The 16,877-nt window shown below is 43.4% G+C and overlaps 1 protein-coding gene across 2 annotated transcripts in view; it reads left to right on the forward strand.

The window, feature by feature from the left end:
- The first annotated feature begins 10,544 nt into the window (after positions 1-10,544).
- The window catches only part of TFAP2D (transcription factor AP-2 delta), a 39,718-nt gene continuing 33,385 nt past the window's right edge, over positions 10,545-16,877 (forward strand). The window contains exons 1-3 of one of the 2 annotated variants that reach the window (XM_083730568.1): positions 10,545-10,828; positions 11,755-12,252; positions 15,598-15,658. In XM_083730568.1, coding sequence (XP_083586694.1) covers positions 10,790-10,828; positions 11,755-12,252; positions 15,598-15,658 — 598 coding nt within the window. In that variant the 5' untranslated portion in view covers positions 10,545-10,789. Of the gene's footprint in view, positions 10,829-11,691; positions 12,253-15,597; positions 15,659-16,877 lie in introns of those variants that run through there. The other variant, XM_083730567.1, reaches the window with a different exon arrangement.

A 16,877-nucleotide genomic window follows, 5' to 3' on the forward strand; every position in this document is an offset into this window, starting at 1 on the left:
GAGTGAAGAGAAAGATATTATGCACAAAAAACCTTTATAGAACAGGTGGGTATTGAGGAGGGATTTGAAGGAAGAGAGCGGAGAGATATAATTCATCATCTCCCACCCCAATTAATTATATAAATAAAAATCAGCCTTTAGATTTGCTGTACATTACTCACAATGACTCATCCCTAATAACCTTGGGGATTCAAATGTACATCCCACCCCTAAGCACATATTCTTGGAAGTAAATTCCACTGGAAGTGATGGGGTTACTTCCCTGTAAGTATGTTTGGGCTCAAGCTGATAGGGTCACTGCTAGCATATTACTGATATAGTAAGGCATAAATTAAGGCACGGATTTTCTCAGTTAAACTTGAATCAGTACCACTAACTTCAGTAGAATTAGCATGTACATAAATGACCACAGCTTCCCACATGGATAGACTATGGACAGAACCACTCAGTGGAAATCAATTGTTGTTGATTGAAATAGGGATTGAGGCTTGGAAACAAAGTGCTGATAAATATTCTGATGTTCTGATGCCCTGAAATATAACAGCATTGAGAATATTCATGGAGTTACTTTGATTTTTATCAGCTAACATAAATCTCAGGTTTTGAAAATAGCCCTGATTCTAATTCTGAGTTTTATGGTCACATTCCTGAACACATTTGATTTGAATGATACCCTGTTGAAAGTAAAGATGCATTGTGTGGGTGGTTTCCTATTGTTACTGGCTTGATTTAGGAAATGCAATTTTATGCTTAAATTAATTACTTAGTGATGCCAAAGACTGCAGAGTGAGCTCATATTTACAGCCTTTCAGACAAGGTTGCAGATCTCAACATCCTGTAAATATCTAATGCTTTCAGATTAGGGTTCCAAAGTCATCCTTTTCTTCAGCTGCCATTTCAAGCAGTGGTGATAGGTTCACTCAGAAAGTCTTCACAGGGGTTGCTGTTTGCAAACAATAATATGTTTTATTTTCCTGTTATACACTGATCTATACAGAACCAAGGAAATGGTACTGCTGAAAATCCTGAAAGGATCTTTCGGGGTGACTTCATACTATATCCTTTAAGATCAAGAACCAAACTATACATTATATGCAATCTCATATAATGAGAAAAAAACCTTTTTTTTCTCTGCAGGGGAAGACATTTAGGAGTAATTTGGAGCAGAAAAACAGTGGGCTGGGAAAGTGTTAGGGCACTTCTGGATAGAGGTTTGCTTTGATATTGGTGCTACTCACACATGCTTATTTTTCACACCATTGACATGATGTCATTGTCATCAAAATTCCATCCCATTTTCTCTCCTTTTTTACATTTAATCCAGATTTCCTCTTACTGGAGAAAATCCATTAAATAAAACCAAAACCATTACACACCCAAAGTCATAATTATTAATTAACTTCTTTTAAAAAGAAAATAAATGGACATTGATGTCACCTCCCACCTCCAAATTAAAATAGCATAAGCCAGTTTTGCTCAATGTGAGACATGATAACGAAGGGTTCATAACACTTGCTGTTGCGTACTTCCTGCGCAATTTTTAAAGAAGAAATTCCTGTATGCATGTCCAGAACAAGGAAAGTTAACTAAAGATGTGGAAGTAGTGACTGAGAGGAACATATCACAGAAACATTCCATCAAGGACCACCCACTGTTGTGGTTGGGAAGCAGTGGAATAGCTTTTTTAAAACAAAAACAAAAACCTACGACTAATACAGGAGTGGTGGGTAGCTGCATGCCCATTGGGCACACAGAAAAAAATCAAACCTGAATGACACTTGCAGCATAAAACCCCCATGTGGAGGCACCCTGAAACAGTTTCCCTCCACCACTTCTGCACGTCCAGTTGCCACCCAAAGAGAGTTTATATACTTCTCCTGAAGGGAATGAGGCAATTAAAGATGCAAGTGCATGTAACATGTAGTTTGGTCCTTACTTGACAGCAAACCCAAATTTTGCTCTGTGCTGTACTGTGTGAAATGGCCCCAAATGCTTAAAAATCCATTCCTTTAATGTGAGCAGTCATTGCTTCGCCATTTACTCTTTCATTCTTTCATTTAAAGCACAATGAAAATTCAAACATTTGCTCAAGGCCTCAGCTCAAGCCTAGTGCATTCAATTGAAGAGGATCTGACTTGCAATGAGCTTTGGGCCAAACCCTTCAAGCCTCAAGAGTTTCAGAGTTCTAGGGCTTCGGCCCTTCAACCTTCACCCAGGTCAAGGACTCCAATAGGGTCAGGAAGACAACTAGCTTAAGCAGGGATTACTAGGTTTGCAGAATTGAATTCATGGTTTGTACTATCAGCAGGACCGTTATGAATCTCTATTGGCTGTTGCCAAAAGTTTTTTTAAGAAAGGAAAACGTAAGAAGAAAAAATTCATTTCAGAATCAAACCTTGTGGATTTAAAAAATAAAACAAACTTACCACTACCCTCTCATTGCTGGGTTGCTGAGGACATTATTTTGTTTTCCATATACATTTTACTTGTTAATTTTAAGTGATAATTATGGGAGGGGAAAACCTTGATTTTATCCATGAGCTGTTACAATCAATGGGGAAATTAAATTATGTTTTTAAAACATAAATACATATTCCCTGATGGACTCCAGTGTCTCTGAAGTAGCTGGCTTCAGTCTGGGGAATGCAGCATATGCATTTTAATAGCAGGAAGGCATGAATTCTGAATCAGTCAAGGAAAAATATATATTCAGTGGTTCCTTTGCAACCATCCTGGATTCTTGGGTCAATAAAAGCCTTATGTTTCAAGCCCATGAATAAATATGTGTTCAATTTTATTTTATTTTTACAAAAACCCCCCACCTTAATCATAAAATTTATTCAAGCTGCTCATACACTTGAGAAAATAGTGGCTTAAAAACATTAATAGCATTAGACTGACACATGAAGAGTGTTACTAGTAAAGCATAGATCTACAACTGTAAGAACAAAAGCAAGTCAAAATACTTATTTGCATGATACATTAGAATGATTATCCAAAATCTAGCAGATGTTGACATTCACATCAATGATCACCAACTTATTTCACTACAAAAAAGAGTTGACACTAAGAGGACTCATAAGCTAAGCACCCAAATCTTTGACATGAATTATTTTCACATTTGTGCTATAGTCTTATGTTATTCAAACATACCATGGTGGTGCTGTGTGTTTAATTAGAGAAGGAGACATGTTTGCTATTACTGGTGGTGCATAAATATATGAGCACTGTAGATGAGCCTCAATAATCTAAAGATTCTGACACTGTATTATTTATTGGAATGTCTCCATCAATTATAGACACTCCTAATATACGGTACATCTTTAATACATCAGAGTCTACAGATGTTTTCATTCTCAGCTACCAGAGAGAAGTTTAATGACTGGATACTGACTCAAATATTAAAATGCATCTTGAAAACAATGTCAGAATAGTCTTCTTGATGAAAAAGCTGCTCTGCATCTGGTGTGATGTTTTCTCAGCCAGGAGTACTTTTATGGAGAGCCTGGTCTGGAAATCCTTGATAATCCTTTGTATAGTTACCCCCCTTTTTTTCCTAAGAGACTACAAAACAAGTAGTGTTTGGATCAGTCACTCTCAGAAAATCTGGAGGCACTTCTATACTGAAGGCATTGTGAATTTGAAGACAATGAAATAGCACATCACTCACAAGATGACCCAGCTTAAAGGGCAGATTGTGTAGATCACCATAGGTGCCACAACAACTGTGCTATTTAAAAAAATCCCAAATCTGTGCTAGCTGGTACATCCTGTGTGAGGTCCTCTCCTCTCCAGATGTTCCTGGTTTAGCATTGCTGGCAAAACGATGTGGCAACACACATCTTGAGACACATCATCATGGTGGCTTTGAGGGCAACCATCTGCATTTTTCATATATATATATATATATATATATATATATATATATATATTTGCTTATATATATATTCCACATGCTTATATACAGTTCTACCTTGGACTACTCTCTTAGCACTCTCTACCACTCCAAGCCATAACTGCTGATATTGGGGCTATCATGGGCTTGGAATCTTCCTAGGAGAGATTCCATTATGAGTCTTCAAAGGGGTACCTGTTTTTCAGGGTGCCTATTCTGTTCAATTTCAAAGCCATCCCTTTAGTGTATATATCCTGTGAATATGTGTATCAATCTAAGAGAATGGGAAAGTATATATCAATGAAAACCCCTCCCTCCCTGCCCCCCGATCCGTAGTGGTTAAACACTAATTAGGAAGAAAATCCACATAACACTAGTGCATAAGAACAATCAGTAGAAGCTGGGATTCTACTTGATGCTGCTGAAGAGATTTTTCCCTTGCTGCTGGAGGCTGCAGCAGTCTCTCTTTGTGTGAATCTCCACCACAAAGTGGTGAATGCTATTGGTATAATCCAATAATATTCTAACCTCAAGTCTCCCACAGTTAACTGTATATTCCCGGATGGAGGGGGGACAAAAAATTATCTCTAATAAGCGATGGCACATCAAGAAGGGCATCTCAGACGAATCCAAAATTATCAGCATGATCCTGAGCTGAGAGGATTGCAAGACTATTGCATCACTATTGCATCACTATTCACAGGTATGAGTGGAAGGAAGATCAATGTTTCCATGTCTCTTTGGTGGAGTGGACATAGCGAAGCAAGTAGGATCTTTCTGAAAGGATTGTGGTAAGAGCAGTACATATTTAAAGTGAATATTCATATTCCAAAGTAAACTAAATATTGTCTGAATGAGTGGTTGCATTAAAACCCATTGGTAGCTTAAGAAAGACAACCACACATTTGTTGATAAAATAAAAAAACAATAGCAGGGAAAACTAGTTCTACATTTCTCAACTTGTAGACGCTTGTTTCCTGTGACTGAGACAACAATTCACAGCAATGAGTAGAGCTCTTTCTCGCATTTAGGTTAGTCTCCCAATAAAGATCTTGGGAAAGTTCCCAAAGGCAGGAAAGGATTCTGCTGAAAGAACAGTTTCCCTTGACAGTATAGATAAAAGATGCTGAAAGCCACATAAAAGACAAAATCATAGATAGGGTACACCTTGAGAAACCATTATTGTGGGCTGCAGAATAAATGAGTTCAAGATCATTAAAGGTTATGCATGGTCCAAGCCCAATGCTTATGCAGATTAGTTAAAAAGAGCTTAAATAACATCGCAGTAAGCAAAGTGACTTCAGCATATAATGATGGAAAATGAGGAAATCTGGGACAAATATAGAGCAGGGAAGGAGGTGTGTTGAAGTCTTTACCATTACTACAGCACCTTGCATAGGAGCCAAATCCTAGAGGCTGAGGTCCCTTCAGCCCCCCAAGAAAATATTTGAGGGGGCCACCCCTCCCAAGTTGAGGTGAATTCCCATTCAAATGGTGTGTGCCCACCACATCATGTGATCAATTATGCAGCATGGGGCCTACCTGCCTCCCCCAATATTTTATTCAAGTTGGCACTTGCCAAGGGACCTGGCATATAGTTGAATTAGAGACTTTGCTTCCTGCTCTTGTATTTATGAAGGGAGTGGGAGAGAGGGTAGGTTTCATATCCCCAGTACAGTTTGCTCTTCAGCTAAGGATAGACGAAAGACAAATAGATTTCTTCTGTCTCTAAAGGCAGAGACAATGGATGGCTCAGGAGTGGTCCATGGAAGGCAGGACTGTGCAGATGTGTGGCTCCTGTGTAAAACAACAGCATTTGGTTGAACAGCATTTCCCTGTTAGACTCCAGTTTTGCTTAGAATCATAGAATCATAGAGTTGGAAGAGACCACAAGGGCCATCGAGTCCAAACCCCTGCCAAGCAGGAAACACCATCAGAGCACTCCTGACATATGGTTGACAATCCTCTGCTTAAAGACCTCCAAAGAAGGAGACTCCACCACACTCCTTGGCAGCAAATTCCACTGTCGAACAGCTCTTACTGTCAGGAAGTTCTTCCTAATGTTTAGGTGGAATCTTCTTTCTTGTAGTTTGGATCCATTGCTCCGTGTCCACTTCTCTGGAGCAGCAGAAAACAACCTTTCTCCCTCCTCTATGTGACATCCTTTTATATATTTGAACATGGCTATCATATCACCCCTTAACCTCCTCTTCTCCAGGCTAAACATGCCCAGCTCCCTTAGCCGTTCCTCATAAGGCATCGTTTCCAGGCCTTTGACCATTTTGGTTGCCCTCCTCTGGACACGTTCCAGTTTGTCAGTGTCCTTCTTGAACTGTGGTGCCCAGAACTGGACACAGTACTCCAGGTGAGGTCTGACCAGAGCAGAATACAGTGGCACTATTACTTCCCTTGATCTAGATGCTATACTCCTATTGATGCAGCCCAGAATTGCATTGGCTTTTTTAGCTGCCGCGTCTCACTGTTGGCTTAAGCCTGTCCGTGTTTGGTGGTCAGAAGTGCTATAAAGGGGCCGATCCCCCAAAGAAGAGAGAGGGAACCAACTTGTGGGCCCAAGGATGTTGAATTACAACTTCCTGTTGGAATTACTTGGCAGACTGAGCACACAGCTTGGAAGCTGGCTGCTACTGAATAATTGTGGCAGATGTGGCCTATGCTTCCACAATCACGTTCGGCCTGGGCTGAATGGAGTTGGTGTCCAGCACCATCAGGAGAGCCACAGATTGCCCATCTCTCATCTAAATAGGCTAGCTAGAAAACTAAACTACACCTTGGGAGTCCCCTTCAGTACACACTTACTTGCGAGGAATTCTCATTGATCCCAGTGGGACTTACTTCGGAGTAGACCTGCATCTGTTAACTGTAACGCATTCAATTATTGCGTCCTTAGGCTGATAGTCTAGCATTGCTTTGCTTAGGACGGGATTGACATAGCAGGAAACAAGGCGTTTCCTTGCTTTTAAGAAGCAATCAGTCGGTTGCTTCACAGCTTTGACTCCGTTCATCAATATGGATTTGGCCAAGATTGTGGAGGAGAGGCTGTGTTTAATGGTTTGTTTCGAGGGCAACACAAATCGAGGGCGTAGGAAGGACTGTAGCTCAGCGGTAACGCATCTTTGCGTGCAGATGATCCCAGCCAGGTTCAACCCCCGACATTTCCGGTGTGTGTGTGTGTGTATGGAAAAGACCCTTCCGAGGCCCCGGAGGGCCGCTGCCTCTCATTGTAGATGGAGCCACGTCCGAACTGGGCAGAAGGCAGCTTCTTACGTTCCATATTAAAAGAACTAGCAGGACAAATTCATCTGTTCTGTCTGGCTGTTCTTTAAACGTTTTCGCTAGTCCGGACAGAAATCTTGGTCCTTGTTGCCGGTCTGATCCTGTATTTGGTAACCCCGCTAGTGTTTACGCGACGGTGGAGGAGTGCCTTTTGTTGTTGTTGTTGTGGAAAGGGAGGAGTTAAATCCTCTTCCTGAGGAGTCACTGCTTTGTCGAGGAAGTTGTTTCCATGCCTAGGAAACTGTCAGTCTCATTTCTGCACGCCTGTCTTGCCTTGTTTAGGCTGTAGGAAAGTGAAAACAGCTCTCCAGCCTAAACATGGACAAGTAAGATAAAACATGCAAACTTTGTCTCCATTTGGCTGTTTTCTTTGCCAGCATGGGAAAGGACGTCGCGCGTTTTCTCCACTCGCTTTTCCGGCGTCGAACTGACACTTTCTATGACGTTGGGGGGAAACAATGATTAAGTGTCATATCACACCAGGTTGTCAGAACCCTTACCTACAGAGTTTCGTGACTGAATGTGAACCAGATCCTCAACTCTTAAGACCTTGCAGCAACCGACCAATTACTAACCTACGCTTGATTTCAAGAACATACGAAGAGTCTGCTGGATCAGGTCGCTGGTTCATCTAGTCCAGCATTCTGTCTCACACTGGTCAGTTCGATGCTGATGAGAAGCGCGCAGACAGGACCTGAGCGCAAGCGCCCTCTGCCCACCTGCCATTCCGGGATTCAGATGCATCGCCCTGCCCCTGGCAATGGAGGCAGAACAAAGCCATCACGGCTCGTAGCCGTTGGTCGCCCTCTCCTCCTCCCTGAATTTCCCTAATTCTCTTTTAAAGTCATCCAAGTTGGTGGCCATCACCAACTTGGAACTTATTTCCTACGGATCTCATCTCCAAGTAAGCGACCTAGGTTCGCTTCCTGTCTATTTCCATCTTACTCTCAAGGCGCTCACTTAGAAGTACGTCCAGTTGATGACAAGAGGAATCACACCTGAGGTGTGCAAAACTAAACTGCTTTTAAAGCAGCAGAACCTCACTTGAAATCCGTAGGGGTTACCTTCCAGGTGAGAGGGAAGTATAGAGAATCGGGCTGTAACGATGCTATCCTCCGCACATTCTCCTGGAAATCCAGTTTGACGTGGGTAAGGTTTCCACACAAACAAATCAAGTATTTAGTTGTCCGATGTTACACTTGAATAGACGCATTTGAGTGGAACCTAGCCATGAACAAGATGTCTCCTTTCTTTGGGTTTAGTCTTTCTTTCTTTCTTTCTTTCTTTCTTTCTTTCTTTCTTTCTTTCTTTGTTCCACGCTTCCGACGTGCTCATCTACTCTTGCGAGCCAGAAGGACGATCCAGGCTCTCATAAACCAAAACAATACCCTTCGGCATTATAGATGGTCATAAACCAGGGTGGGGTGAATAATCGTGGTTATCCCAAGAGACTGGTGGGAAAAGCAGGATCCGTCTGATGGGGAAGCAGGATCCTTTAAAAGGAGGTGACTTGAGAGGAGTCCCTGCTCTTTTCTGAAGGCGCCTCCGCTTAGGAAGGGGGTGGACGGGAGCGTCTTAACTGGGGTAGGCTGATCACTGGACAAACTCAGTCTTTGCAGGGGAAAGATTTCACTGATTTATGTACTGTCTCCCATTTCCTAATCTTTACCACCAAAGTTGCCCAAAGCCTGGGAAAAGAAACATCAGAGATGTCAGTAATTAATGGAATTTCCTGTTTAAAATGTCAGGGTGTAATTTCTTTCTTTCTTTTTTCTTTCTGCGAAGGAGATTTTGAACCCCCCACCCCACCCCATCCCGTTAAAGAGAAGGTTGGGGAGGCAACAAAAAGTGCTTGCTGCTGACCCCTGTGCCGGTCTGGATAATCGCACTTTTCCATTTCAGACAATGCATTTCAATTCTAGTCGTGTGCCTTTGTCCATTTGGATAAAGAATAGAGGCTTGAATGACAGCTCCTGTTAGCCTGCATGAACAGATACCAATAAACACTCCCCAAACCTGGACCTTAAAAAAGAGCCACATGTCTGTTTGCCTGCGGCTTATTATTAAGACACCTTCGCGGTTTAAATACTTAAAAGCGAACCAAATTAAATGGCAATTAAAAGCGAGTTACACCCGCTTCTGTCTCCAAGGCTTGTAATTTAAGCTCGCCATCAGCAGAGAGGCACAGCAGCGGCAGGAAATGCCATTTGCCTCAGATCCTTCCTTGGAGCATTCGCCAGGCGCGCCCTGACGAGCGAGAATCTTCAGTTGCGGTTCCTCCGAGCAGAAAACCGGGCTTAGATGATTCTCCCGCAGAAAGCGGACGCGCCCCCAGAAATTAACTCCCGGGATGGTTGCAAATAAATAGATGCACGTAGTTTTAAACTCGGCCATAATGCTAACTCGGCCATAATTAACTGTCTGAAAAATAAAACAAATCGCACTTCAAATAGACACTTCCAAGTTGGGGCGGCAGGCTCCAAATCTTTCTCACCTTTTCGCTCACAAATCTCCAGGTTTTTAGATCTCTTACCCCGTGTCATTGTGTGGGTGCGGGGGCGCGCGGGGGTGTCTTCCTGCTCCCGGTTTCGCCCTATATGTATATATATGTATGTATTTATATTATATATATATATCTTTCTCTCTAATGCACGGCAGCGACACTTAACCGCAGTGACACATTTCAGATAAGTTGTTTCTTTGAAATTCTGTTTCAAAACCCAGGGTGATTTCATCTAAGTTGTCCCATATCGAACAGTCTGACTAAGGTGGCGGGGGGGGGGCGTGGAGGTGGACTTCAATTCGATTTAATATTTTCTCTAAGAAATATAAATGCGCTGGTGTAATTCGGAGGACGGGGGAAATCCAGTTACATACATGCTAATCTTGTGTTTTGGTCAATATGAGTGGGGGGGGGGTGGATAGCCACAGCCAGCAAGAAGAAATACTCACCAACTGAAAAAGGATGGTTTTAATTAATCTAGTTTGTTTTATGTATTAGCTCTAGTTCACCTCAATCATATGTTCCTAAAAAGGCCCCTTTCGAAAAGATTAGGTCCCACATTAGCCTGAGTAAAGTGGGGGGAAGCCTTCTAAAAGAGTGAAGGAAAAATGTATAAAAACGTTGAAAGAACCTACAGTTCCTTATTAGGCGAAGATACAATATTTATTCCTTGTCTCCTGGGATGAAGCTGCTCTATCTATTGTCCTCCCAGTTCTCAGTGCTGATGCTTAATTTTCAAAACTTCTATATTACCAAGGGACCTACGACATCAGCCAAAGAAATACCCTGCAAGTACAAAATCTGATCCGGGGAGCTGCTTTTGTGCAGAGGGAAAAATTGTTCCTACAGGTTTTTAAAAGGGTGCACGGTGGAAAAAAGCGGGAGACCTATGCAGACACGTTGCAAAGCCTCTTTGTGTTTAGATAGAAATACTCTCTATATGTATATATATTTTTCACGTCTGTGGGAAACAGGAGAGGACTGCAATTTTTTGATTTTTAAAAACTGTTCGTGGTTTGGTGGTTGCTTTGGTGTCTTTTCTTTCCTTTTAAATTTGGAGAAGGGATTTAATCAGAGCCTCTTTCGGAGAACCCAAAATGTCAACTACTTTTCCAGGACTCGTCCACGATGCGGAGGTATTTTGTGTGTGTCTGTGTGCGTGTGTGCGGATGTGTGTGTGCGCGCGTGTGTGCGGATGTGTGTGCCTATGCATGCGTGTGTGTGTGTGTACGGTCGAGTGTGCCTGTGTGTGGTTGTTTCCATTTTTTTGTTAATCCACATTGGACCGTTACATTTAATTATAATCCGGCTTCAGAGAGAACTTTGAGAAGTAAAGGGCGAAAATTCGTTATGACATCTGTCGCCAGGAAAGGGGCAAACCCATTGCCGCATTCAAACGGTTGCCGGAAAGAAAGCAGGCTAATGGCCCCAATAATGCCGTGAAACGGAAGGTGGCAAATACTATTAATAATAGCCGGAGAGAGAGAAAAAGAGCGAGAGCGAGAGCGCGCAATGGGAATCCGGGGGCCAGCAAACGATCGACTCCTACCCAGGTTGTCGGAAGGGGAAGGTTTTGGACCTAGATCTTTTACCAAGAAGGGTTAAAGGCATGTAGGGAGTCGAGCCACACCGAGAGAGACGCGGTGCCTGGTGTCTATCGAGAGAGACCTATGTCTGCTGAGAGAGTTAGGACCGTAAGAGGAGGAGATCTGCCCTTCTGCGCTTGAGACGGATATGGAGTTTTGCAGCGTTTGTGTTGGGTAACTTTGGGTTTCCTCCGCAAGCAGCCATCACAGTGAAGTAGCAGCTTTCTTTTCCAAGCTGTGTGGACGCCTCGCTTTTCTACGTAGGGGTCTCTCTCTCGCTCCCTCTTTAAACCTCTAGTGCAGACTTGCGGGGCACCAGCCCAAGGTGTATGGGGTTGCCGGCGCTAACTCTAGAGGAGCTTTGGCTAGGGTTGGGGGGGGGGGAGCTAGGCGGGACAGGGTGCTGTTTGGAGCCCCGCTCTTCTCCGATGACCAGCCTGCAGTATTTGGGTTACCTTTTCCCTTCTTCCTTTCAGATACGTCATGATGGATCAAACAGCTACCGTTTGATGCAGCTGGGATGCCTGGAGTCTGTGGCCAACTCCACCGTCGCCTACTCCTCCACGTCGCCCCTCACTTACTCCACCACCGGCACTGAGTTCGCCTCCCCCTACTTCTCCACCAATCACCAGTACACCCCCCTGCACCACCAGTCCTTCCACTACGAGTTCCAACACAGCCACCCGGCCGTCAACCCCGACGCCTACTCCTTGAACTCGCTCCACCACTCGCAGCAGTACTACCAGCAGATCCACCATGGAGAACCCACCGACTTTATCAACCTGCACAATGCCCGGGCGCTCAAGTCCTCCTGCTTGGACGAGCAGAGGAGGGAGCTGGGCTGCCTAGACGCTTACCGTCGCCACGACCTGTCTCTTATGAGCCATGGCTCCCAGTATGGGATGCACCCCGATCAAAGACTCCTGCCAGGACCAAGCCTTGGGCTGGCCGCCTCGGGAGCAGACGACCTGCAGGTAAATCACACGTCGCCTTCCCGCCGCACCCCCCGCCCTCGCCGCCGCCCGGCTCCTGCTCCCACCCCTGGCCCGCACTCGCCTGCCACCCACCCGGCCCCCGGCTGTCGAGAGAGAGCTCGGCGACCTTCTGGTCAGGAGAGAAAGTGCTGCGCGGGCGGAGGAGCCTCTCACCTGCGAGCTGCCTGCGGCCGAGGGCGGGCGGGGACATTAGCTAATCCAGATTAGATAGGCTGAAATCAAATGTCGCTCCCCTAAAGACAATCGCATCCCTCCAAACACCCCCCACTCCGCTCTGCAAAATTAAAACTGAACCAGAGAGACAGAAATATCTCTTAAAGAGAACGGTACAAGAGCAGAGGCTCATGGAAGGCGACTGCGGGACCTACCTACGGCAGTGAGGGAGCCAGCAGAAACATTAAAAACCAGCTGTAAAATATTGAAATAGATCTGCAAATCCATCCATTCGTTAACCCAATCATCCGCTCTCCCCCCCCCCCCCCCGGTGTTCACATACGCATGCACGTCTCTTCCCTAAATTTCTCTCCCCCTCCAACGCAAACACCTGTTTTTCTCTTCATCTCCAACATACTCATCTGTTTATTTCTGTTATACCTCTCTTTCGCTGTCTGTGACACACACAAATCTCTAGTTTTACAAAATTCGAACGTTTCCTAGTCAAGAAGCTATCAGCATCAAGGGAAGGTGCGTTTTGATGGAATTAACTACTTTTAATACATATAATGTATTATAATAACTAATTATAGTTATAATAACTAATACATAGTTATAACGTTACTGTAAAAGAGAGAGAACGTGAAATTCTATCAAGCCTATTAGGAAGGAGTGTAGTTTCACTTAATGAAGTGGGTTCTATTTACTTACAGAGAGTAAATTCTAAATTGCTTTTATTGTCCTTTCTTCTCCCCTCAAACCCGTCCCCAGATTTCTTATCAGAAAAAAATATATATTTTCCTCTCTGAGGATAAAGAAAATGTTTGAATGTGTACCATATAAAAGGAAGGCCTCCCACACACATATTTTGGAATTTGCACAAGAATAAAATCATTTGGGCCCATGAAGAACAGTTCCCTAAAACCTGACTTTCTGCATTGAAATTCACTCAATCATTTTCCACGCTTCTGTCTCTACCCGCCCCCTCCCCATTTTCAACAGGGCTTCCCTTATGTTCCTCCTCATCACTCCTTCTCCCAAATCTGCCATTCACTATTTCGCTTCACTAAGACCTATTTACTCTCCTTTTTTTATATAACCACGTCTGCTGCTGATTTTTTTAGCTGTACATTTTTTTTTTATGCGGAGCACAAAGCCTTGTATTTTTTTTTCAAAAGGAGGGATTAGAGACGTTTGCAAGGCAGCGCACAATGCCTAAATCCTGTGCAAAAAAGCACCATAGTTTATCCAATTTTCGACTTAGTGCCATTCAACTGGTCACTTATGCAATGTCATCCGACCAAACAACGCGCTTCCCTTCCAACCTCCTTTTGCCGAGACTGAGATGGGAGGTTCATGCTTAGGAATCATTTTAACGACTTTAAAAAATCATTTTTTATCTTAAATTTAAATAGTGGAGAGAATAAGACGAGGTCGTCTTTCCTTCTTTCTGTTTTTAACGCTTTGTGGGGGGCGGGGGCGTCGAAGCGCTACCAAAAAAATGCCACAAAAAATCAAATTTAACAAAACCCTGTTTTGGTTTTGAGTTATGCATGATGCATAATGTCTGTTATACTCAGTATACATGAGTATATTTCCTTATTTCCTTATATCGTCTTCAGTTTCTTCACAGTTACAAATGTGGGGTTTCGAAAGTGGCGCGAGGGGGAGGCGGGGGAACCACTATTTGTGAATTTGCATTGATTTGTGTAGCTTTTTCTTTTCGACGCTTGAAAAGAAGCTTGTTGATTTCAGCTTCTTATGTTTTATAGGGGAGGTTTTTTGGTGACAAAATGGGTTGCTGCCCGACCAAGATTGGAGGAAGAACTCCAAGTCATAGCCAGTCTTTCCCTTTTCTTTTTCATCTCCGCCCCCGCCCGCTTTCCACTTTCTTCATCAACATATGCCTCATTTCTAATGCAAGAAATGTAAATATACTTTCCCCTGCTCAGAATGTTAAGTGAAAGTCCAATAGTTTGGAAGGCTGTTTAAGCCAGCCTAACAGATGCAAGGAGTCTTGGAGCCGGAATGGGCATCTTTGAGACCCCTAAAAAGATTTTCCATGGGCAACAAAGGAAACTGTCACACCTTTTCCCATCACCGCTTTAATTTATGCTCAGTCGCCTAGTTTTTCCCCATATTGATTTCATAATCACTTTAAGGCAGAACACTAAAACTCAAAAGAGGCCTTGAAAGGGGTTTTCTAGGCCAGCGTCAATATGCCGAAAAACGGGGGGGGGGTGGGCTTGGGGAAGAGAGAGACGGGACTGTAAAGGTTGTTTTTGTAAAGTGGGCTTTATATTATTATGCACCGACTCTTTCTCCGCATGTACTTAACTCTTCACGGGCTGTTGAGTAGGTTAACACCCTTAAGAGGCCTCTTTCATGTCCAGTACCTCGTTTGTTTGTAAAGGAAAATGCATCTTTTAACACATTGCCACTGGACAAAAGGACTGAGAGGTTGCGTGGAAGAAATGTACACACACATAGACAGAAAAAAGGGGGGGATTTCTTCTCGATAGAATTCGTATCCCAACATAAAGCGAAACCAGAGTATATGGAACTCAGTTTGTAAAGTGTTTTGACCAGAGCATGTTGAAATCCCACTGAAGTTGATAGCAAAATTCTCAGTCGTTGGAATGGTTCCCTGAACAGCGTAGTCTCGAATTTAGTCCAGTCGAGAAATCGAGAAACACCCGATTGTTCCCCTTCTGTCGCCGTTTTTATAACTCCCATTTCTAAGTCTGGCTTTTACCAGTCTCTGCAAACTGGTCCTAGCTGTGTGACATGTGAATGCTACGTTCACTTAACACGTTAGACATGGACCTTGAAAGGGGTATATATGTTCCACAGGTATGCTGCCACTTTCTTTTAAAATTGTTCTTTTTCCTCCTCCACAACATCCCTTCAAAAACTTTCCATACTGACTCTCTTCCTCTTTGCCTGCCAATCAATCATTCAGACAAAAGATCATATCTGAGAACAGAGTTTGTTTGTTCTGGGAAGAAGCTGTGCTATTCTATGGTTTTTGAAATATTTCGTAGGAGATATATTCTTTGAGTTGCAATCTGAACATAGTCACTTCTAAAACGCATCACGTTCGATGCATCCAGCCATGCAATTTATCTGTACGGATCTTTATCTGATTTTATTTTATTTTCTTCATTCAAGGGCTCAGTGGAGACCCAGTGTGGGCTAGTGTTGAACGGCCAAGGTGGGGTGATAAGGAGAGGTAAGCAAGTTGCGAGTCCTACATTTTTACTTATTATTTTAACAGAAAGCCTTAAAATTGTGTAATAACCACTAGGGCCAACTTCCAAACAAATAGCGGAGTTTGTGACCGGGTTCTGGGTGCGTTTTATATCCATGTAATTGCCCCCACCCCAATAGAAACAGAAGAGGCGTTAAGGAAACGTTGCCATCATGTTTAGTGTGCAGCTCTAGGAAATGAAAGACGACCCCCGCCCCACTCCGCTATGTTTTCTACTTGGGATGATCTTGCGATGCTGTTTTTGCCACCTGCGTTTCCCATTTCATTTTGTGCGTGCGCGTGTGTTTTGTAAACTTTTCAACTCGGTATGCTGCTGGTACTATTTACGTAGGGGGGGGGGGGAGAGAGACTAGTAGGGCTTCAATGACAATTTGCGATGGAATTTTTAAAACCGAAGCGTAGCTTTTGTAAAAATCAGGATGTGGTCTTCTAGCCTACTCTGTATCAGAAACCCGAATTACTGGCTTTTGCAGGGCGGGGAGTAATACCAGCCATAAGCTCACATTTCGATCCTACGGCAACCGGTGAATCCAATGAGGCTTACTCCTGAGTAGACATGTATAGGAGTGCACTGTAAATGCACTGGGTGAATGAAAGGGGTGGGGTGGGTCAGTTCATTAACTTGCGTGAATCGCAAGTATTTTAGGCAGAAGGCTCTGTAGTGAGGCCAATATGTTACCGGTCTGATCACAATGAAGGATAATAAAAATGTCAGAGAACAGAATTTATGCAAAAGTTACATCTGAAAACGGGGGGGGGGACATCTTTTCCCGAAATATGAACAAATTAATGAAGGGATGAAGTTAAATGGGGTTTTCCCCATATATCACCGATGACTGGGAGACAAGATGAAACTATTGAAACCATCCTGTGCTTACGCTGAGCGCTTCCTAGCCCATTTGGGCCACGTGTTGTAATATAGGCTGATTCCAACAGGATTGCTTCAAGTATAATTTACGTTTTTCAGATAGTTTTGTTTATTTTATTTGTTGTCATTTGGAGGAAGGGTAAACCAAAATGAGCAAGGGGAAATTTTCTTCCGTCTTGGTTAAAGTTACTGAAATAGTAATAAGGTCATTACAACTTATTTGACGCATAAAACTATGGAAAGAGCGCACAGCAACACGCTAGTGGTGAAATGTCTTTTGAATCCTGTCGGACTGCAGATATTCTAAAGGTG

This window comes from Podarcis gaigeae (genome assembly GCF_964106915.1).
Source record: "Podarcis gaigeae genome assembly, chromosome: 3".
NCBI lineage: Eukaryota > Metazoa > Chordata > Lepidosauria > Squamata > Lacertidae > Podarcis > Podarcis gaigeae.